At 45.1% G+C, this 21,615-nt stretch overlaps 2 protein-coding genes across 6 annotated transcripts in view; both read right to left on the reverse strand.

The window, feature by feature from the left end:
• The window catches only part of STAB1 (stabilin 1), a 75,248-nt gene extending 66,201 nt beyond the window's left edge, over positions 1 to 9,047 (reverse strand). Inside the window, 1 exon segment of the mRNA XM_056806274.1 lies at positions 8,893 to 9,047. Coding sequence (XP_056662252.1) covers positions 8,893 to 9,047 — 155 coding nt within the window.
• NISCH (nischarin) overlaps positions 8,804 to 21,615 on the reverse strand; it is a 46,519-nt gene continuing 33,707 nt past the window's right edge. Inside the window, exons 16-21 of one of the 5 annotated variants that reach the window (XM_007500499.2) lie at positions 19,616 to 20,908; positions 15,052 to 15,226; positions 14,158 to 14,311; positions 13,173 to 13,301; positions 12,429 to 12,590; positions 8,804 to 10,141 (exon numbers count right to left, since the gene is read on the reverse strand). In XM_007500499.2, coding sequence (XP_007500561.2) covers positions 9,513 to 10,141; positions 12,429 to 12,590; positions 13,173 to 13,301; positions 14,158 to 14,311; positions 15,052 to 15,226; positions 19,616 to 20,908 — 2,542 coding nt within the window. In that variant the 3' untranslated portion in view covers positions 8,804 to 9,512. Of the gene's footprint in view, positions 10,142 to 12,428; positions 12,591 to 13,172; positions 13,302 to 14,157; positions 14,312 to 15,051; positions 15,227 to 19,615; positions 20,909 to 21,615 lie in introns of those variants that run through there. The other 4 variants (XM_056804956.1, XM_007500500.3, XM_056804958.1 and 1 more) reach the window with 4 other exon arrangements.

Genomic DNA, 21,615 nt, shown 5'->3' on the forward strand with positions numbered 1-21,615 from the left:
TTCTCTCCTTCTCTCCTTCTCTCCTTCTCTCCTTCTCTCCTTCTCTCCTTCTCTCCTTCTCTCTTTCTCTCTCTCTTTCTCTCTTTCTTTCTTTCTTTCTTTCTTTCTTTCTTTCTTTCTTTCTTTCTCTCTCTCTCTCTCTCTCTCTCTCTCTCTCTCTCTCTCTCTCTCTCTCTCTCTCTCTCTCTCTCTCTCTCTCTCTTTCTCTCTCCCTCCCTCCCTCCCCCCCTCTCTCTTTCATTTTTTTATAGAAGGAATTACTGAAGTCTTCCTGGAGGAGTTGGGCTTTGAAATGTGGGGAAGATTTCAATGAAGAAGAAAGATATTTCCAGGCAAGAAAATGAAGAGAGAGAGAGAGAGAGAGAGAGAGAGAGAGAGAGAGAGAGAGAGAGAGAGAGAGAGGAGGGAAGAGGGAGGAAGGAGAGGGAGAGAAGAGGGAGAAGGAAGAAGAAGGAAAGAGGGAGAAAGAAAGGAAGGGAGAGGGAAAGAAGGAGAGGGGGAAAGGGAGAGACAAAGGGAGAGGGAGAGACAGAGGGGAAGAAAGAGGATGTAGACACAGACACATTTTGGTCATCAACCAAAAGTGTCTTTTGGGGGCTGGAAGGAGGGGCGCAGGGGCCAACCTGATCCTGAGTGCTGGAGAGAAACGGGAAGCTCAGGGACTTTGTGTCCACATACCTCCCTCTCCTGCCCCATGTGGGAACAAGCCCACAGCAGATCCCCCATCAATTCTGGGGACTCCAAGCGTATTAGGGGATAACTTGACAGGCCTGAGAGGGCTTCATGAAACCTGTGGGCATATTCTCACTGAGACTGGGCGCGGCCCTGAGGGACACACACACACACACACACACACACACACACACACACACACACACACACACACACACGACTGGCAGAAGACAGAGTCACAAGGGAGGAGAGACAGGAAGCAGAGATACAAAAATGGATGGAGAAAAGGAGAGAGAAATGGAGAGAGAAAGAAGGATGAAGATACAGAAAGGGAGACAGCCAAGACATGAGGGAAAGTGATGGGAACATCCTCACATTTCCCCAGACCATTTGTCCGGCTCTCTGCCTTGGTCCGATCACCATAGTCTAGCTCGCTGCTCGCTTCTTGCGGGGCGGCTCTCCCCTGCTGGAATGTAAGCTTCATGAAAGCAGGGGATGTGTGGTTTCTTTTACCCTGGAATCCCTCATAAGGAGCACAAAATAGCTGCTTAATATATGTGTATTGAGTGGAACTGGAGATGGGGGACCCCAAATCAAGGCTGCACGGTATTGGGGAGGCTTAGCACAGCTCAGCGTGTTCTCCCAGAGAGCAGCAGAGAGAGGAGCAGAGATCTAAGGGCACCCAGACAGAAAGGGCTGAAGGGAGACGAGGGGAGAGCCAGAGACAAGAGGCACCCGATGGTCTGGTCACTGATAAAGACGGAGCTGAGAGGGGCCGGTCCCCACACACCCCACTTCCAACAAAGCCAGGCCCCGCCGCCTCCTCGTCCCATCCCAGCTCCCCTCCGGCTCCCACAGACAATTCCCAACACCTGGCATTCTGGCTCGTCTCTGTTCCGTCCAGGAGACGTTGAACCAGACTCTATGGGTGCTGTGCCTCCCCCCACCCTGGCCCCAGTCTTTATCCCAGGCTCGCAGCCGTGCGGAGGACCCAACCCACCTTTTCTTCCTTGCCCTGGCCCGTGCGAGCCAGCCAGAGAGGCAGGAGCCAGAGGAGACGTAGCGTGCCAGGGCCAGGCATCGCCAAGCGCTGCAGGAACGCGGCAGCTTCAGGACCGGGGAGAGGGTGGCAGGCAGGGAAGAGGCTCTCTAGGACACAAATGATCCAGAGTGGGGTCGAGGGGAAGTTGCCTGCCTTAAAAATGACACACACACACACACACACACTCACACTCTCACACAAACGCCCAGCCAGTTCACCCCAAACAGGAACCCATCAGGATTTCCTCTTACATATCAGCCGCAAACAGGCGGAAGGAAAATCTCGGCCACTGACCACCAGGAACAGACGGCTCAGGCCCTTGGCAGGTCCGGAGGCTGAGCCCTGAGCGGTCACCCTGGCCGAGCCCCCAGGATGCTGCCGGTGGGTGCAGGAGCAAGAACAACAGGAAGCCCACCCCCACTCTGCATCTCCTGTAGCCCTCCAATGCCACCATGAGGGAGGCCATCCGCATTCCTCTGGGCTATCTGGAGTTCTCTCTTAAGTAGAAATGTCTCTGGGAGGGGATGCTTTAACGGCTTTATGGTTTCCAAACAGTTTCGGTTGTGCCTGACTCTTAGTGAATCCATTTGGAGTTCTCTTGGCAAAGATACTGCCGTGATTTACCCTTTTTCTTCTCCAGCTCATTTTACAGATGAGGAAACGGAGGCAGGCAGGGCGAGGGGACTTGCCCAGGGTCACTCAGCTGGGAAAAGTCTGTGGCCAGATTTGCAACTCAGGAAGCTGAGTCTTCCTGACTCTGGCTCCCAGCCTCTACCGTACCACCTTAGCTTGCATTTAATTGAGGGTGGGGGGAGTCATAGGATCTAAGCCATTGAAAAGTAGGTTTTTACGGATATCTTTGGCTTTTCTGTCGCTTAGATTTCCCAGTGTCCCTTTACCTCGCCTCCTCCTGCCCCAGGAAGTCATCCCTTATGAGAAAGAATTTAGGCTACTACCACCACCACTACTACCACTAGAATGTCTATGTTGCTTTAGGATTTACAAAACACTTTACAAAGATCTCCTTTTATCCCCACCACCTAGGGAGGCAGGCGCTATCATTATCCCCATTTTACCCTTGAGGAAACTGAGGTGAAGGGAGAGCGAGAGCTAGGAAGTGTCAGAGGCGGGAGACGCCTGATGACCAGTCCAACACGGTCCCACCCATTTGGATAGATTTCAAGCTGGAAAGGACACTACAAACCACTGGCCCAAACCTCTTCTTTTACAGAGGATAAAGCTAAAATACGGAAATTCACCCAAGGTTACCCAACTGCAAAGTTTCTGGGGACAGGATTTGAACTCGGGGCTCTGGCTCCATGTTCAACGTCCTTTCTACCAAACCGTGTTGTATGTGAATGGGGGTGGGCAGGGAGGGGGCATTTTACAGATGCAGGACCAGAGCTCTAGGTCAGAAGTCAACATTTGGGTTCTCTCTTTCCAGTTCTCTCTCGAACCGGCTTCTGTGAAGATGATGACGTTGCTTCCACTCAGTTTCTCAGTTTGTGTCAGTTTCCCCATCTTTCAGTCTTGACAAATGTTGATGTTCGGTGCTAATCCAAAGTGAACAGAATCGGGATCTAGAAGGTTTTAGGCAGACTGGCCGGTGATGGAGCCGAGGGGGAAAGTCTAAGAGGGATGAATGAGAAGTTCTCCCTTCGGTTTTTAAATACAAAAGCAACAATCCCGCCCGTGCAAAAAGGGCAGGAGTCTGGCTGATGTAAACAAAGATCTGGGCAGGTGAGTAAACTGAAATTTTGATATGGGTCAATAGCGCGGTGAAGCTTTCTCTTGACTGCTGTTTCTTGGTCTCAAAGAGGACGGGGAAGTCCATGCTCCCTTCCAGCTCGAAGCAGCGTGACTGGCGTCCTTGCTTGGGACCACATCGAGAGCAGCCAGATTTAGAGGGAAAGAGGTGATCGCCCTGTTTGTTTCCTGCGTGGCACGGCTGCCCCCAAGGTTATATTTTTCAATAAAGTTCCGCATTTCCACCCCCCAAAAAATCTCTCCTTCTTAATTTCTTTATTACATTCCCATCTTCCCAATCACCCAGGCTCACCGTCTCGGCGCCCTACTCTCTCTCATCTTCCATATCCAATCTATTGCCAAGCCTCGTTGACTTTGCCTTTGCCACCTCTCTGAAATAAACACACCCGCTTCTCTCCCCTGGCATTGCCACCCCTCCGAGGCAGGCTCTTGTCATCTTCCAGATGGGTGTCTCTCTTCCTCTCAGCTGTCAAAAGGGATCTTCCTAAAATGTAGGTCTAACAGCATCAGCCCTTACTATATAAATGTCGATGGCTTCTTTTTCGGCATCCGTAGCCCTCCATGAGCTAGCCTTCCTGCACCTTTCTAATCATTAAAAAAAAAAAACACAAAAAAAACCACTCTGGGGTCAGCTGGGTAGCTCAGTGGATGTTGAGCCAGGCTTAGAGATGGGAGGTCCTAGGTTCAAATCTGGCCTCAGCCACTTCCTAGCTGTGTGACCCTGGGCAAGTCACTTGACCCCCATTGCCTAGCCCTTACCACTCTTCTGCCTTGGAGCCAATACACAGTATTGACTCCAAGATGGAAGGAAAGGGTTTAAAAAAACAAACCAAAAAAAAAACTCTAACCTTGGCTTAAAATCATATAGGTTTTAAGGCAAAAGAGGGGCAAAAGTTTAGCAATTGGGGTTAAGTGACTTGTCCAAGGTAGCTAGGCAATATCTGAAGTCAGATTTGAACCGAGGTTCAGGAGAACCTGGCCTGGCACTATCTGATCATCCCCAGCTCGCCTCCCTGCCAGGTACTCGGCCAATCAGGGTCAGCAGTCTTCTTGCTGTTTCTCTCAAACAAGGCAGGCTCTGGCCATTTTCTCCAGCCGCCTCCCACTCTCAGAATGCTCTCCCCCTCCTCATGTCCGCCTCCTGGCTTCTCTGAGGTTCTTCAAGTCCCAGCTAAAATCCCGCTGCCTGCCTGTAGGAAGCGTTTCCAGATCTCCGCTCGTTCTAGGGCTTTCCCTCCCCTGCTTATTTCCAAGTTATCCTGTTTGAACATGAGCTTTGCATGCCGTGTCCTCATTACGGTGGGAGCTCCCTGACCGCAAGGACTATCTTTTGTCTTTTTCCTTTTTGTATCCTCAGCCCTTGGCGCAATGCCTGGAATAGTCAGCCCTTAACAAGTGCGCACCGACAGGGTTGCTCTCTTCAGATATCTTACGAGGCGTCATGGAAGGAGGGACCGGAATCTGCCTTCTTGGGGGCTGCCTGTTGATGACCCCGATTGCTGAGGTGAGGGGTACGGGGGCGATCCTTGATCTCTCCACCTTTCCTAACGTGACTGGCCCACATCCTCTTCTGGTTCCATGGGACTTGGTGATGCCTTTTATTTTTATTTATGTATTCATTTTTTAATTAATTGATTGAATCAATTTAGAACATTATTCCTTGGTTACAATAATCACATTATTTCCCTCCCTCCCCTTCCCCCACCCTTCCCACAGCCCATGCCCAATTCCACTGGGTATTACGTGTGTTTGGTGTTTGCATCGGGATGTTCATTCAGAGTCTGCATCCCCAGCCATATCCCCTCGACCATGTACTCAAGCAGTTGATGATGTCTTTTTGTTTTTTTTTTAAACCCTTACCTTCCGTCTTGGAGTCAATACTGTGTATTGGCTCCAAGGCAGAAGAGTGGTAAGGGCTAGGCAATGGGGGTCAAGTGACTTGCCCAGGGTCACACAGCTGGGAAGTGTCTGAGGCCAGATTTGAACCCAGGACCTCCCATCTCTAGGCCTGGCTCTCCATCCCCTGAGCCACCCAGCTGCCCCCTTGATGATGTCTTTTATGCCTTCTCACTCGTGCTGGGAACCTTAGCCTTTGGGTCACCTTCAGTTGGGATTCTATGCACTTTGGGTATTTAGTAAGGAGCATCCTGGTGTGGCAGGTGAGGGTCACAGCAGGCGCCTCCAGGCCATCTCCCTCAATCTCTACTTCTTTTTCGATAGGTTCTTAACGAGGAGTTCATGAATTTAAAAGAATTATAACTATTTCACTAGAATTCATTTCCTTTTTAATGCTACTTACTTTATTTTAAGCATTAAAGATTGTGACGAAGACGCTTCTTATTGCCCAAAGGGTTCATGGCACCAAATTCTTAATTCTGAGCCCAGCCAAAGTGATCGAACAAGGCCGAAGTAGAGACAAACGGGCTTATTCTGACCGCCTGCCGCACTCTGGGCAACGTGCGATTTTTATCCGTTTCACTTTTTTTTCTGTTCAGACTTTTCAGAATCAACCCAAGTCTCATGAAGGCCGCCCTGTAGTACCGCTCTTTGAGATTTTAAGCCCATCCTCGGTTTCCTTTGTGATCCCACATATTTGGTTTTCTACTCCTACACACAAAGGGTGCCGCGACACGGGAAGGCTAGGAGAGTGGAGTCGTCTTGTCCAGCGCTTTCCTGGGGCAGAGGGGAAGCTGAGGGCTTCCAGGAGGAAGAGACTCGTCTAAGATCACAAAGGAAGTCAGTGGCAGGGCCTGAACCAGAATCCCTATTTCTTGTGTTCTTTCCGTAGCCACCCCCCCCCCAAAGCTTGAGGCTCCCCCACTCTGGTTCTTGCTATTCTCTTCTAGTCATTCTCGGGGGGTTCAGGCCTGCTTACACGTGAATATGAAATCAGAGCTGGGTGAGGGGTTTTCTCTTCCTTCAAATCTGGCCTCAGCTGTGTGATCCTGGACAAGTCACTTAACCCTAAATGGCCCAGACTGCTCCAACTTTCTATTGTGGAATTAATACTTAATATAAATTCTAAGAAGGGCTTAAAAAAAAATCACTGTAAACTTCCTTATACGGACCCTGGAAGGAGGGTCAACTTAAAAAAAGATTTTAATAGATTTTGGTTTTATATTACCTATATTTCCCACTGTATTCCTTCCCACCCACCTTCCAGAGCATCCCCTTAAATTCTTTAAAAAGGGAAAAGCTAAATTCATCCCTATTTCAGGAGCTGATGTTATATGCAGTGTTCCACACCCTCAGCCCCCAAACTTTGCCAAGAATGAAAGGAGAAATTTCTCTTTCCTTTGGGCAATTATAATTCCAAAGCACTGGGTTTTGGCGGTTTTATGGCTACTGTTCTTTCCATTCATGTTATTTGGTCATTTTGGGTTTATTTTCTTAGTTTTGCCTTCCTTTTGTATACACTTTTTCAAGCATCTCTATACCACTTCATCACTTTTTCCCCCCAGTGGTGGGAGGGGAAAGATAAGGAACCAGCGTTTATTGAAGTTCCTGTGTGCCAAATGCTATACAAATATTTTCTCATTTGATCCTCGTCAGGGAGAGGCTATGAGTATCCCCATTGAACAGTTGAGGGAAGTATGGCAGAGGCAAACAACTTGCCCACTCACAGAAGTCCTGAGGCTGGATTTTCTTAGCCTTCTACTCACTGTACCACCTAGCCACCACGGGACATTAATATTTCTCTACATTCACGTCCCACAATTTGTTGAGCTGTTCCCCAAATAATGGGCATTTACTTTGTTTCCAGGTTTTTACTATTCAAAAAATTCTGCTTTACATATTTTGTTGCCTATGGGGCCTTTTTTTTGTTTCTGACCTCCCTGGGGTATGTGCCTAGAAGGAGAATCAATGGGTTAAAGTGCATCATGGATGTTTTGGTTGTTCTAACTCAAGGTTGCTTTCCAGAATGACTTGGGTAAGTCACAGTTCCACCACTAAAGCGCCCATCTTTCAACCTCTGGAAGTAACCAACCACAACCAACAGCATGGCACAGGCACTCAGATTTAGGCCTCAAAAGGAACCAAGTCGTCTACTCCATCTACTCTAACCCCCTCATTTACTGATGAAGAACCTGGGGATTTGGGGGACTTTCTAAGGCCAGGCGCCTAGCAGATAGCAGAGGAACAGAACAGGATTGGAGCAGGTTTCTTTTTGTTCAAGGTATATGGCTAGGAGCCCTTCGAGCCTAGGAGAGCCTTCCCTGGATGCCTGGTGAAGGCCCCAGGTCGGGCCGAGTCAGTCTGGAAGATGGGTAGGCACCTGGGGAAAGTAATCATGACTTGGCTTATAAAACATCGCTCCCTTGTCAACCTATATGGAAGTTGGCTTCACTGCGTCCTGAGTGGCTATGTAGCCTAGAGGTCTTCCAGGATCCCCGAGGGCGAGTCCCTAGGTCCGGAAGGAGGCCTCAGAACAGCCGGGCTGGAGCTTTTTTATCTGAAGTGACTTATGGAACAATCTCCTAAGGCAGAGGGTCTTAACCTTTTTGGGTCGCAGACCCCTCTTTTGAATGCTCCTAAATGGACAAAATACAGAGGATGGCAAAGGAAACAAATCGAATTGAAATAGTTCTTGTTCACAGATCCATGTTGAGTTCTCGCGCGAGGATGAGGAGAGCTGACTTGAACTGGCTCCATGGAAGAATGTCTGCACCTACGAAATCCTCGAAGTACTCCAAGTAGAGAGCTCTCGACATGCTGCAGATTCTGAAATCCACTCTCCAAACACACCTGCTCCCTTTATTGCACTGCAGTCTTTCTGCTCCCACCCTCCCGTAAAAAGCGCCTTTAAAAGCCCCCTCCAAGTGGAAACAGACAGGTGGCGGAGTGCCACTGCTGCCTGATCAGTTTGGATTGAGATCTCTGCCCATCTGAGCCTGGGGATCAGGGGTCTGTGCTCAGCCCCCGTGGGTTCCTCCTCCTGCTCTCGCTTGTCTCCATCCTCTCCACAGGCACACAGCCCCTTCCTGCCTCCCTCCTTCCCTCCCACTGGAAAAATTTCTATTTTACCTGAATCCCTTTACCCAGAGGTCTGCAGAATGGTCCACTTAGGTGAAGCAAGAACTTCCCAGATTTTAAATGAAGTGTTGGAGCAAGTTTGGAGCAAGCAGAAGAGGGGCTGTTCCTAAGCTTTTCCAGTCTCCTTTCTAGACTCTCCTAGATGCTGCTGCTCCATTTCAGAGATGAACCTGTCCTCCCCAGAGGCTCAGGAGAAGCATAAATGCCAAATGTGGCTCATTCAGAGCCTTCTCCCTCCTGAGATAGTCCAGCCTCATCTAGAAGGACTGCGACCCAAGAAAGCGAGACTGTGTCAAATTCCACTTTATTGGTACGTGAAAGGAAGCAACAGGGTAACACTCGGTGTGTGGAGGGTGGATGGCCCAGTGTTCACTCACATGCACCAGTCGTCACCTGTCTTGTCGTTCATGACACACATGCACGTCAATTCTGGCGGAGACGTTCCTATTGGAGTGAGCGTGTGCCACTCCCCCACCGAAGTGCCGTCTCCACACGTGGGGTATCTGCATGTGAATTTTGCTATGAGGTTCATGATTAGCAGCAAAATAAAAACCAATTTTGACACTTCGTAAAAAGACGAATGTAAAAGTGTCTATAAGATCATATGAACGTAAACGTTTAGCAGCACACCCAGGAAAGGACAGCTCACACATACCGCACTGCACTTTGGGACATCGCGAGCGCTTCTCTCACCATTACCGACAATGGCGTGGTTGGGGTAGACTGGTATATACAGGAAACAAACGGGGAAACAGACAGCCCTAGACAGCCGCGTCAGGCCGTTCCGACTCCTTCCAGTTCACACAGGTTCCCAGGATGCAGAGCAGGAGAAAGTGTTTACACAGTCAGGATAACAAAGAAGAGACCGTCCCTGCCCTGCGCACCCGGGAAGATGCAGTGACACAGAGCACAGAGTTCGAGGGAGGCCAAAGCCTTTACCTGGCCTGGGCCGATTTCTCCCAGGCCTTGTCCTGGTCCCTGCCCGTCGCTGGGCATGTTACCCCGTGAGCTCGAGGGGCAGCTCCCGCCCACACAGGGTTTCCCACTGTCTGGCGAGCATGGAGATGAGTTTCTCCCGGCTCTCGGCACTTGGGATGAAGATGTACCACTGCACTTCCCTGCCCCCATCCCGTCCCCTGGCTCTGGGGACTCCCTGGGCAGTGGCCAGAGTGTCTCCAAAGTGATCGAGGGTCAGGTTCTGCATCAAGTCATGGTTTTGTACGTCATCAAACACAAAGGTGAGGGCCTGAGGGTACATCTGGTAGCCCATGAGTACCCGGTCCAGGTCCCGGATCCTCCGGCCATCAGCAAGCTGGTATTTGTCTTTCTTTGGTGGCTCCTTGGCAAAGTCAGGCAGTGGGTAACTGACGTGGTCCTCGTCAAAAAGGAAGAGATCTGAACTGGTCAGAATGAGCGTCTTTGGCTGGAGTGAAGAGCCGGACGAAGTACCTTCCCCAGGATTCACTTGGAATGCCAAAACATAGAGGAGGATATTCAGAGCGGGGCGGTCTGCCAAGCCATCCATCTTCTCAGCCACAATGAAAGCCAAGTCTCCAATCTCCTCCTCGTTAGGGTAAATAAACTTGACTCTGCTAGAGTGGATCAACTCATAGTTGTCCATCTTTCCTGCAAAGATAAACATGTGAATGGCATAATAATGTGAACCTCATCCTTCTTGATGTAGTTTAGTGGAAATAACATAGAACTTGGGAGTCAGGAGAGCTGAGTTCTAGCCCTAGAGATCTAATGTGGAGCAAGTCAGCTTCTCAGATCTTTACATTCCTACCTAGAAAATGAATACTATACCTGACTGCACAGGGCCAATTAATCATCATTACTCATGATTCCTAAGGCAGAGTAACCCATGGCCCTAGGAAAGGCTTAGAGCAACTAAGGCTTTATTCATTAACTCATTCAATAAACATTTTCTGAATTTCTATCACATGGGAAGCCCTGAAGGAGATATAAAAGGAGATAACAATGACTGACCCTCTGAAATCTTGGATTGTCCCAAACAAGTAATTTAAATAATGTTTAAAACAATATTTAAATTAACACAATTTAAATAAAATTTTAATTTAATTTAAAATTTAAAAAATACTTTAAACAAACAAATGAATGAATGAATAGGAATAAATAAATTCTGAGCTGAAGATCCACCTTTAATTGTGGGAAATTAGAGCTGAGGGTACCCAGCCTGTGGCAAAGACCCTATTTAGATGTTCAACAATGTGTTTTACAGGCTTTTGACAGTTAATTAGCATGAATGATTAATAAAAACATTCATACCATGTTAAAAACATGTTAGAACGTTTGGTAACAAGTCTTGTAATTTGATAAGAAGTAATCAATTCTAATGCAAGGTTAAGACAAGATAATTACTCTTATAACCACTAGTCTAAAACTCTCATCCTAACCCTGGGGAGAGCTAAGTCAGAGGAGCCTGTCTTTGATTCCAAGACTCTAAGGAGTTTGTAATGGGTATAAATCTTTACTGAATCAAATAATATCCTGACAAGCCAAGGTAGTTTCCCTATTATCTCAATAGGCCTGCTGTGCACTCATCGTTCTAAAGAAGCCCAGCTCCTCTCCTGCTGCTGAGTAGCAGCTTCCCTAGATAATTGCACAGATCTGAAGTTTTTATTTCTCCAAAAGAAGCTCTTAATCTAGTTGGTAGCTATAATATTTTAATACACCAAAATCCATTCTTTCTACTACTATGGTTAATCTACTATTAGAATCAATATCTTATACGCAGTTAGTTTAATAACTGGGTCTAATTCTAAGAATCGCAGTTGTAGTTACCTACCCAAAGGATGTGATTCTTTATTCTATAATCACTGATATAAAAGTAATAAAGGCAATTTCCTTTTCAAAATCTAGCAGAGAACCAAACTTGATAACTCTGAAACGGGTCCTAACACACAACAGGAACTCCAGACCTCAGTTCAAATTCTGCTTCTTCCCCTTGCTGGGTGATGAGAGATAAATCATGTCGCCTCTCTGAGTTTCAAACTAAGTCTACAAATAGATTTTGGAGAGAACATCACTGTCTCCACTTTGTCTTCTATTTGCCTTCTGCCCCCTTTTTCAGTGACACCTCTTTGACAATCTCTTTACCAACTCCCTTTCCCCACTAACTGTCTTACAATTACAAAAAGAAAAATCATAGGACTTTAAATGCCTAGCACACAAAAGAGGAGCTAATGTTGTCTGATAAAGATACAGTTTACTCGTGTGTGTGTGTGTGTGTGTGTGTGTGTGTGTGTGTGTGTGTGAGAGAGAGAGAGAGCGCGAGAGCTACGTGACATACACGTGTCCATGGGTCCATCCATCTGATAAATAAGTGGATAAATAAACCGCTGAATACCTTGCCTTGTCTGTTCTATCTTGGGCAGTTTATTTGTATGGTGGCTAGCAAGAGCCCTGAAAATTCTCGTGATGTAAGTTTTGGATGAGATGAGATCTGCATTGGAGGAGAAAGTTTCCACACTGACAAAAATCACAAATCCTTGACATACGAAGATAGCATGGATGAGACCAAAAGATAGAGATCAGGGCAGACTGGAGTTGACTACTCCAGGCAATGCCTATCAGGATTGTGGCATTTGAGCTGGAGGGATCCAATGTCTAGGGTTGATTGTGAAACTTTGGAGAGCAGGAACAAAGACCATAGAAATAACAGCTAACTTTATTATAGTTATCAATACTTATTTGTAGATGGGGAAACTGAGGCTCATTGAAATGAAATAAGCGAGCCTCAGTTTCCCCTTCTACAAATAAGTTTTTGCCAGCTCCAAGCCTGGGGTTCTTTTCTAATATATTCTGCATATTCCAAACAGGGAAGTGAGAAAAGATCAACCCACCAAGCTAACTTCCTGAAGGAAAAGAGGAAATCAGAGTTTTTCATTACCTGTATTTTTGTTTCCAAATTCAGAGTAAAAATCCTTGTCAACTGGTTCTGGGGAAGGCGTACGGGCCAGCAAGGAGAGGACAGCCATGAGGTGTTGAATGAAGGCATGAGTAGAGTAACTGTCTCGAGTCAGACAAGTTACAATGTGATCTGCAGAAGAGCCTAAGAGAGAAAAGCCTGTGCTACTTGGAAATACCCAGCCCCCTTCCCTTCCCACAAGGCTCTGGGCTTTTTACTCTGCAGCTTGTTTGGGAGGGAGCCTTTGGGAATCAAACAACAGGATGAGGTGTCCTGAACAGCTCGAATATGGCAGCAGTTTCGAAGGCAGGAAAGGCTGACACACATTTTTTTTGGAATGGGTTAGGAAGGCCAAGAGAAAGAGCTGAGCTTTCTCTCTTTAAAATATATTTAGGAAGTGTGAGCCAGAAACATCCTGCATGCTACTGAGAGGGAACTCTGAGGTTCATTCAGTCTGTCTGTTTATTATTCTGTTTACTTGGTTCCTTGCTGACAGGTCACTGGTGAAATTCTTGACTTTTGACTATGGTCAAAAGGGCAGATTCAGCAACCTCTGTTGTTTCTACAAGTTCATGGTCACTTCCTCCCTCCCAGCTACTTGGCTGAAAGTATCCATACATGCACAAAGGAATAAACATGCAAGTGATAATGAGGCTGGATATAAGAAACTAGAATTGAATAGAGCTATTTATTTGTTAGAATAAGAACAGAAGAAATGTCACTCACCGGTAACTCGAAAATACTGATCAAAGAGCCCAACATTAACTGACTGTAGATCATTGAGCTTTAAAACAAAGCACTGGGACAGATGGAAAGGGCTATTGTCATAATCAGAATTCCTTTGATTCCAGAAGTCTATGCTCAAAAAGGAAAAACAAATTGGCAAAGATCAGTTCAGATTTCCCTAAGTGGGTGGGCCTTTTCAAACTCCCCACCCTAGGAGTCTCTGTGTTTTGGATAACAACACTTCTCTTTTGGAAAACTCATGTCCAGGAGCAAAGTGCATTTTTAGTACCTAACAAACTGTGCAGAAGGGAACACAACTCGGGCCCTCTGGGAACTGGAATAGAAGTCTTTTTCCTAAGACAAATGAACGCTAGCTTGCACCTTTGTAAACCACCCCAAGAAGACAACTGGAGGTAGCAGAGTCAGACTACTTGCCTGGCCTTGTGTGACACAGCATGAGATCAGCTTTAACTAAAGCCACCCTGGAGTTCTGTTTTCTGAAGCAGTGTGTATGAATTCTGTCCCAGAGTCCAACTCTAAAAAAGCCAGTGCCTAAAAGAGCAAGGCCTGTGCCAAGCACTCATTCAGAATGCAGGCTTCAGTTAGTCTAATCTCTAAGAGGAAAGGAAGTTTTCAAGGATAGAAAGGCCCAATGGCTGGAAGTCACCAATCAATCCAAAATAAATTACCAGAAAAACAACTGCAATAAGAACAAAAGCTTTAGACCAAGCTGTCAGGATCAATAATTCTCAGGGAGAAACATAATATTGCTGTATCATATGCTATTTTTGGCAATGTAAGGAATAGATAAGTCTTCCAATTCAGCTGGAGTTTCACCTAAAGATCACCAAATCCAGAGAGCTAAGTTAGGCCTTTATAGGTGTGGAGGATTAAATGAGATGAAAGGAAAGTGGGCACGCATCCTGTAGACTCCAAGCATCTCCACTTCTACTGTGGTGATATCCAAATGGCTCCATCATCTTACCTAGCAAAGGCTCACAATGGTGACGAATAGAGTCATCCAGCAGAAAGTATACAGCTTTGGTTGTTAGTAACACACAGGCTGTGACTTCCACATCAGGGGTTTTGTAAAATAAAACTGATGACCACATGAGGTATCTCAGCTCTTCATTTTCAACCTGGAAAGAGAAAAGCCTTGTGGACTTGCACTCACTATAGCCGCTCCTAATTTCTCATTTTCCCCCCTATGATATTCCAGTCTCCCACACCTCACTCCCAGTGCCACCAAGAGGCATTACCCGAAAAGAATACTAGTGGGACATAATGAAGGAGTCAAAGTTTTAACCAATTAGGTATCCCAGCCACATCTTTCACAGGGATGGGAAATGATGTGAAGACTCTTAGTCCCAAAATAACTACCATATGAAATAATAACAAAATAACTTGGGAAGGGAGTAAAGCAGTTTCTTATAAAAAGCAAACACCTCTGAAAGGGGTGGTATATTAAAACTATTATCAATCATCAATACCTTGGCAAGAATGAATCAATTTCCCAGGTGAATATTTTCAAAGAATGAGAGCTGGTAGGGAAGGAGGGGAAAGGGGAGGGAGGGGAAGGAGAAAAAGGAGGTTCTTGGGAGGGGATGCCAGAAGCATAGAGAGTGACAGTACTTGAGGCCTAAAATGACCCCTAGAAGGGGACTGAAAAACTGAGAAAACTCCACTGGCCTGAAACACTACAAAGAATAACTGAAACTTTGAAAAATGACAAAGTTCTTCATCTCAGCATTCACCAGCAACTTCTGAAATTGGACTCAAAGAAAACTTTTAAAAGTCCTGATCTGGCCCTAAACCTTGGATAACAAGGTTAGAACCCAACCAAGAAAAAAGCCAAAGACCAATAATTGGGGCACAATACCTCAGCAACATTGTTATGGAAAAATTCAACAATGGCACTTCCCCTTAATCCAGCCACATACTGAAGAGAGGAGGAAACTGGCAGGTAAAAAGGAATCTGGTTGTCTTCTGTCATCTTCTGCATCAGAAATTCACTTGGGTACAGGGAGGAGAGAGTCAAATGAGGCTTGGAAAAGCTACAAAAATTCATAAAAGATCACGTTAGGGGAAAGTGAGCCTGGCATAACAAAGCATATTCAAAACAAAGAGGAATTTTTAGGCAGTCCAGATTCGTTTTGTGTGTAAGAACTCTAGCCTGAGCTTCCCAGGGAAAATGATTTAAATAAGAGGGGAGAAGTGCCTGAAGGGTTTTCTCTTCATAAAGAGGCAAAGGCCAGAAAGACAAGAAAGGGGGATAAAATGAAGTGACACTTTTGGACCTTCAGAAAAGATGTTTCCAACTAAGAGCCTTAGAGTTATAACATCAGAGGGTTTCTAAGCTACACTGTAGTACCTTTGCTCTCAGAACACTGCAGAGGAATGAAGTGTTAGAGGATAAAAAACAAACAAACATGTCTCATCTGGGCTTCCTCAGGCAGCAGGATCCACAAGATTGATTGATAGTGACCAAATAAGGAGATGGAGACAGAGAGAATAGCCAAAAGAATCAACCTAAAAATTATACTGGGCAGGAAAAGGTTAAGAGGCAGGGTATAACCAGACTAAATATTATACAGGGGTTTGAATATCAGACTGAATAAGTTGGATTACATTAAAGGAAACAATCACAGAGTTCTTTGAGCAGGGGTGTGTATCTCTGGATGATTAATCTGGCCTCAATGTGGAAGATGAACTAGAAAGGAAGACCAGTGAGGAAGCTGATGCAATACTCTAGGCAAGAGGAAACAGTGTTAGTAATAGGGAATGGAATTAGAAAGATAAATACAAAAAAGAACTTGAAGGAAGAATTAAGAAATTTGATCATTTGACATGGGGGATGGAGGAGAGGAATAAGCGAAAAGCTTAGTTTAGATTTTAGGCCTCAATGACAACATGAGTGGTTAGACGAAGTCAGGAGACATAGACTATGTTGATAGCTATGTGACTCTGGACAAGTCTTTTCTCTACCTTGGGCCTAGTTTTCTTAAGACTTCATTCAGCCTAAATAACCACCCTCCAACAAAATCACCTTCCCTCACTGTCTCCCAATTAGAAGTCTTTAAGTAAGACCTTTCTAGGCTTTTCCAAAGAAGGCTGGAAGAGAAAGTAGTATTAGAGAAAAATTTCAGGAAAAGAAGCTTGCTAACTCCTTGAATCCAGAGAATGAATTGTTTGGAGAAAGATGATGCCTGCAGAAACCTACACGGCACCAAGAAGATCCAGAATGAACATTTGGGTGCAATTGATTGAACTGAAGGGGGTAGAACATTTATTCTGAATGTAAACTTTTATGCCAAAGGGGACTGTCCCCTAGTTGGCTTTTTTGTCAATGCACCTAGAAAAACATTGGTTTTGCTTTCTCTCTCTTCTATTTCCCTCTTATCTCTAACTATTGTAGTTTCCTCTGAGAAGGTTCAATATTGTATGCACCTATAGTTAGAAAATTTTTAGGGGTACAAGATGATTGTCAAATGATCAACTGGGGAGACTGGTCTCCCAAATGAGTATAAGGGGGGGGGGACTGTGAAGATTAAATCAACACTCCACTGCCCAGTTTTAGATTTAATCACCAGAAGCACATACACCCCACTTACACTTGAGTGGGGGAGGTTTGTGACCCATGTGTGCGATAGTGAGTGACGAATCAGAATCAATTGACTGCCCCCTGGGCAGTCCTAAGCAAAGCTTAACTGTAATTGGTACACATAAAATGGAAGGATGTCACAGGAAGTGACTAAAAGAAATGGTCTTTAAAAATGCCAAGAACTTCCTATTGAGGGGGTCTTTTCGGTCTTTTGTCTTCAACTTGACTTTGGAGGAGCTCTGACTGAGGATCTCAGACTGCTTCTACTTTCCTTAAAACTACCATATGGGGTGAGTGAAAAAGCTGACTCCTTACCTGAATTTTCTGAAGGGACTACCCTCAGGAGAGACCTATCCTATTGAGAGAGGCTCCCTGCCATCCCCAGGGTCCTCAGCTCAAGGCTGAGACCCCTCCAGCTAAGGACTAATTAGTCCTTGCCTGGGTTGAGCAAGGGACCGGAGCAAAATACTTAATGTGTAGGCTAGATATCTTACCCTATCCTCTCTCTGATGTTCTTACTTTCACTCTTTCTATATTTTATAGTTAAAATAAATCTCTTTGGAATTTGAGTAAATTCCTGGTGACTCTATTCCTAAATAATCTAGTCCAACCTTTTATATTAACCCCTTTCATTTCTACTCCTTACAGGAGACAAGATTATTCCATTGCAGGAAAGGACATTCATTTTTAAATTGGCCAAATTTCAATGGTATCAGTAGTAGGGGATGAACTTTGTCTAACACACAGCATCTAAGAGAGATCTCAGAGTCCCAGATCATTAGTATTGAATAGGCCTACCTCCAGACAGTATATTCCAATGAAAGATGACGAGGTAGATGACCCAGTTATAAATAACAATTGTCTGGCTTCTCATATGACCTCTATAGACCTTGATTTCTTTGACTGTAAGATGAGAGATAGATTACATGACTTGAAGTCTCTTTTGGACCTGAATCTGCATGAATGAAAGAATATTCCAGACTACAAGCTGTTGGAGAGAAATTATTAAGGTTTCTAGTTCCTTTGTATCCACAGTAACCAGCTGAGAGCTCTGTATATAGGAGGTGCTTGATAAATGGCTACTGCTACATCAAGCACAGCCTCTAAATTTAGGTCAAGAAACTCAAGAGGCAAGGTTCTGATTAAAGAACAATTTTCGTTCTCTGTGATTTTGCTTCTGCTGGCTTAAGGAAAGACTTTGAAACAAGCTAGCTGTACAATTCCACAGCTTTTCTGAGCTTTCCATAATCTGGCATCTCAGCCATGACAATTAAAGCTAGAGGAAACCTTGAGCCCACATCTAGTACAAGCACAATGACCACACATCTTTTTCTTCAGGGGATGGTCAGTAATCAGCCCTTCACACCTGGGTATTATCACTTACGTATTATTTGTTCATTTATGGTTCTTGGTAAGAACTGATTGCTGCTAATATTTTTGCATAAAAGCATGTTTTGTTTAAGTTCTAAAATAACTTGGGCTTACTATCATTTGCATCATGCTGAGAATTCAGAATTGAGGCCAAAATCAGTGAAATAAGAAGAGGAATCAGCAAGTTCACGAATTATGAGCTCTGTTCATACTTTGCCAAAAGTCCTGGGTTCAAATCTAGCCTGAGACACTTCTCCTAGCTATGTGATCCTGGGCAAATCACTTAATCCCAATTGCCTAGCCCTTACTACTAATCTGCCTTGGAAATGATATGATACTTAATATTGATCTTAAGGCAGAGGGTGATTTTTAAAAAAAAGATTATCTCTGTCTCACTAAAAATCAAAGAAATATACATTAAAACAATCCTGAGGTACAACTTCACATCCTTAAACTGGCCCAAATCACTGGAAAGTGATAAAACTCAATGCTGATGGGACTTGGAGTTGTAAGTTTGTAGAAGCTTTTTTGGAGTACAATCCGGTAGCACCTATATAAGCATATATATTTTTTGAAAGTCCATACCCTCTGTACAAAATAGTCCCAGAGTAGGAAATGTATTCAGAAAACAGCCAAGGGCAAATAAAAAAGAACTAGATGTTGCTTTTGTAGCAAGATTATTTTCACAAATTAATAAAAAAAAAAAACAGAAGCAAACTAATGGAATGAAAAAAGGGCAGTTGCAAAGTCAATCGTGACACATTCATGTAAAGGAACAATAATTCAAGAGAGAACTACAAATTTGAACAAGAGAGACCTGCAAAGACCTGTATAAAGAATGATTAGAAGTGAGGTGTTCTTAGAGGGAAAGAATTAAGTGAAAGAATGAAGCACATACTGTAAGATTTATGAAGAAAAGAAGAAAGAACAAAGAGGCAAAGGAGCTTAATGATGACTTAGAGGGACAGACCTGTAAGAGCTCATGAATGATGCTTTATGAAATGAAGTTAACTGAAATATAAAAATTACTGAGAAATTTTCCCTATTGGTGTTCCTTGTTATATTTCTAATAAAACATTTTAAAATGCTAATGATAGGTGTTAAGACAGTCTTCTATGTCAAGTGAATGATGTTACTTGTGAAAATTCACACACATCTACCTTTATTTACTGCTGAATACTAATAAAGGCAGAATTATAATGTGAATTTTAGAACTATACTCTGCTGTTGTGTGCGCACACACACACACGCGCACACACTCACTCCCTCCATTTGTGACTTAAGTAAATTTACAGAGGAGGAAAAAATGAAACTAGTATTAATAAGGCCGCCTAATTCTTACTATCGCAACCCTGGTGAGGGAGAGGTGGAGGGGGATGGGCTATAAAAGGTACAACAAATAGTAATATTAGTAGGTTTGTGGTGGGTCAGTAAGGTGTTAATACTGAACTAAACTTCTGGAAGTCATTACCTGGCTGCCTGCAGATTATTAGAGTCCAAAAGATGGTTTCTTGCCATTTCCAAATTTTTGGAAGCTTTAAAGATAACTATAGTCTTCACATCCTGTAGGAAAGTCCTCAAGAGGTTGTAGATTCTCAGAAAGTGGAATTTTTCATGAGGTAGAACAAAGACTGCAGTGACAAATCTGTATCCAACCAGCAGCTCGAGCACATGACCATCAGAGAAGGAACCTTCAGGCTGCGTGGCGTGGCGGGTTGGGTGCAACAAAACCGAAGCCAGAGGAATACGGCTCAATCGGAAGATTTTTCTGGGGTCACTGGAGTGCTGCTCTTTTTCCGGTAAAGCACTGAAATCTGCTTTTACTATGTTTAGGTGCTGAGGCGTTAGGAATATCCAGCAAGGCTGCCCTGCAGAGAGCCCTGCTTCGGCTGACTCACAAGGCCGCAGGCTGTGCCCGGCCCATGCCGTCTCTCCTTCAGACGGCTGTGGGCCCAAGGTCGGCCAGATGTCCCTTTTATCCCCACAAATCAGATAGGCAGGAAAACACGCCTTTATCTCACTGTCCTCGGAGGATATGTGGTAAAATCCCATAAGCTGGTAAATGAACTCCTGCAAGCTAGCCTTGCCACAAGAGAGCACGGAATCGGCCAGCACGGGTGGCTGCTGGGGCGAGCAGCAGGTGTGTAAACAAGAATGGAATGCCTGGAGGTGGGAGGCATCTGCGATGAGACACAAGCAGTGCCCCCCACTTCTCACCTTCAGCACCAAGCACACTTCGGGCACAAGGAAGCCGAACTCAGTCAGGTCCCCATATGGGAAGCACAAGACTAGCTTCAAGGCAGAGAGGATGTGGAGACGGTTCCCTCTGGATGTCTGGTGAGGAATCTCGAATACAGCGACGACGCTATCGGTCAGAACCAGACAGGCCGCGAAGTGCCGGATTCCTTTGTGAATCTGAATGGAGAAGCCCCAGAGGACCTGGAGGATGTGCAGGTGCTCGGGCGCCAGGCCTCCGTCAGGGGCAGGAGCGGCGCTCCACTCCAGAGCCGGCTCTCCCTTAGGAAGTCCCATTTCAAAATAGCCACCCTCCGTGTCAATGTCTCTGGAGTCACTCCCGGGGCCCCTTCTGCTGGCTGCTTCAGTCCAGGAGAGCGGCTGTCTCTGCACTACCTGCCTTATCACAGCAGAAAGGTGCTGCATGAAATCCTGGTTGGTGGTTGTGTAGGCTATGCAAGTGAATGGCAAAATGATGATGTTACCTGGGTCAGGCAGCACAGGATGTTCATCCTCTGAGTGGCCCAAACTTTAAAAAGGAGAAAAAAAATCAGTTAAGAGCACATTGGGACATGGAGACATCCCTGCATGGCTGGGGACACCCCAGTATCAAATGGTTCTTCAAGCCGGCCCAAACTAGAGTTCCCATGACAACAAAGGAGCCACTCTTCTGAAGTAGGAGCGCTCTGCTATTCCCAAAAGACATTAGCCAATATATCTATTATCTTGCAATGTCTGCCTCCATCCAAGACTTCCTGACATGAGCCTTTAAGGAAATTTATCATAATCTGTTTAGATGAACAGTTCAAAGACTGAAAGATAAAAAGCACTAAAAACTATAAACAAGATAAGCAGGTGAAAACTATCATTTCAATGACCACTGTTCAAAAGAATGAAGGCAGGATAAGGGAATGAGCTAACAGCAGATTTAAAAAACCAACTGAAGATGTGTGCATTTGGAATCTACTATGGTTCTAGTTTGGCAAACATCTTCCACATTCAGTTTTAGGAAACTCAGTTTAAGGATAAGATCCTTTGTCTTTAAATAGCACTCACTGCCACAGAGGCGGCGCTGGCTTAAGGCTTTCGAGGTTCTGACATGCTGCTTTAAGTGGTGGTTGCTGGTCAGATTTCGATTGCCAAACCTTTAACATGGTATGTAGAGTCACTTTCCAATTGGTTTTATTTGATGGGAAAACATTCCCTAAGCAAAAGCATATTTTTTTATTTGCTAAA

Source organism: Monodelphis domestica, chromosome 7 (genome assembly GCF_027887165.1).
Source record: "Monodelphis domestica isolate mMonDom1 chromosome 7, mMonDom1.pri, whole genome shotgun sequence".
Lineage (NCBI taxonomy): Eukaryota > Metazoa > Chordata > Mammalia > Didelphimorphia > Didelphidae > Monodelphis > Monodelphis domestica.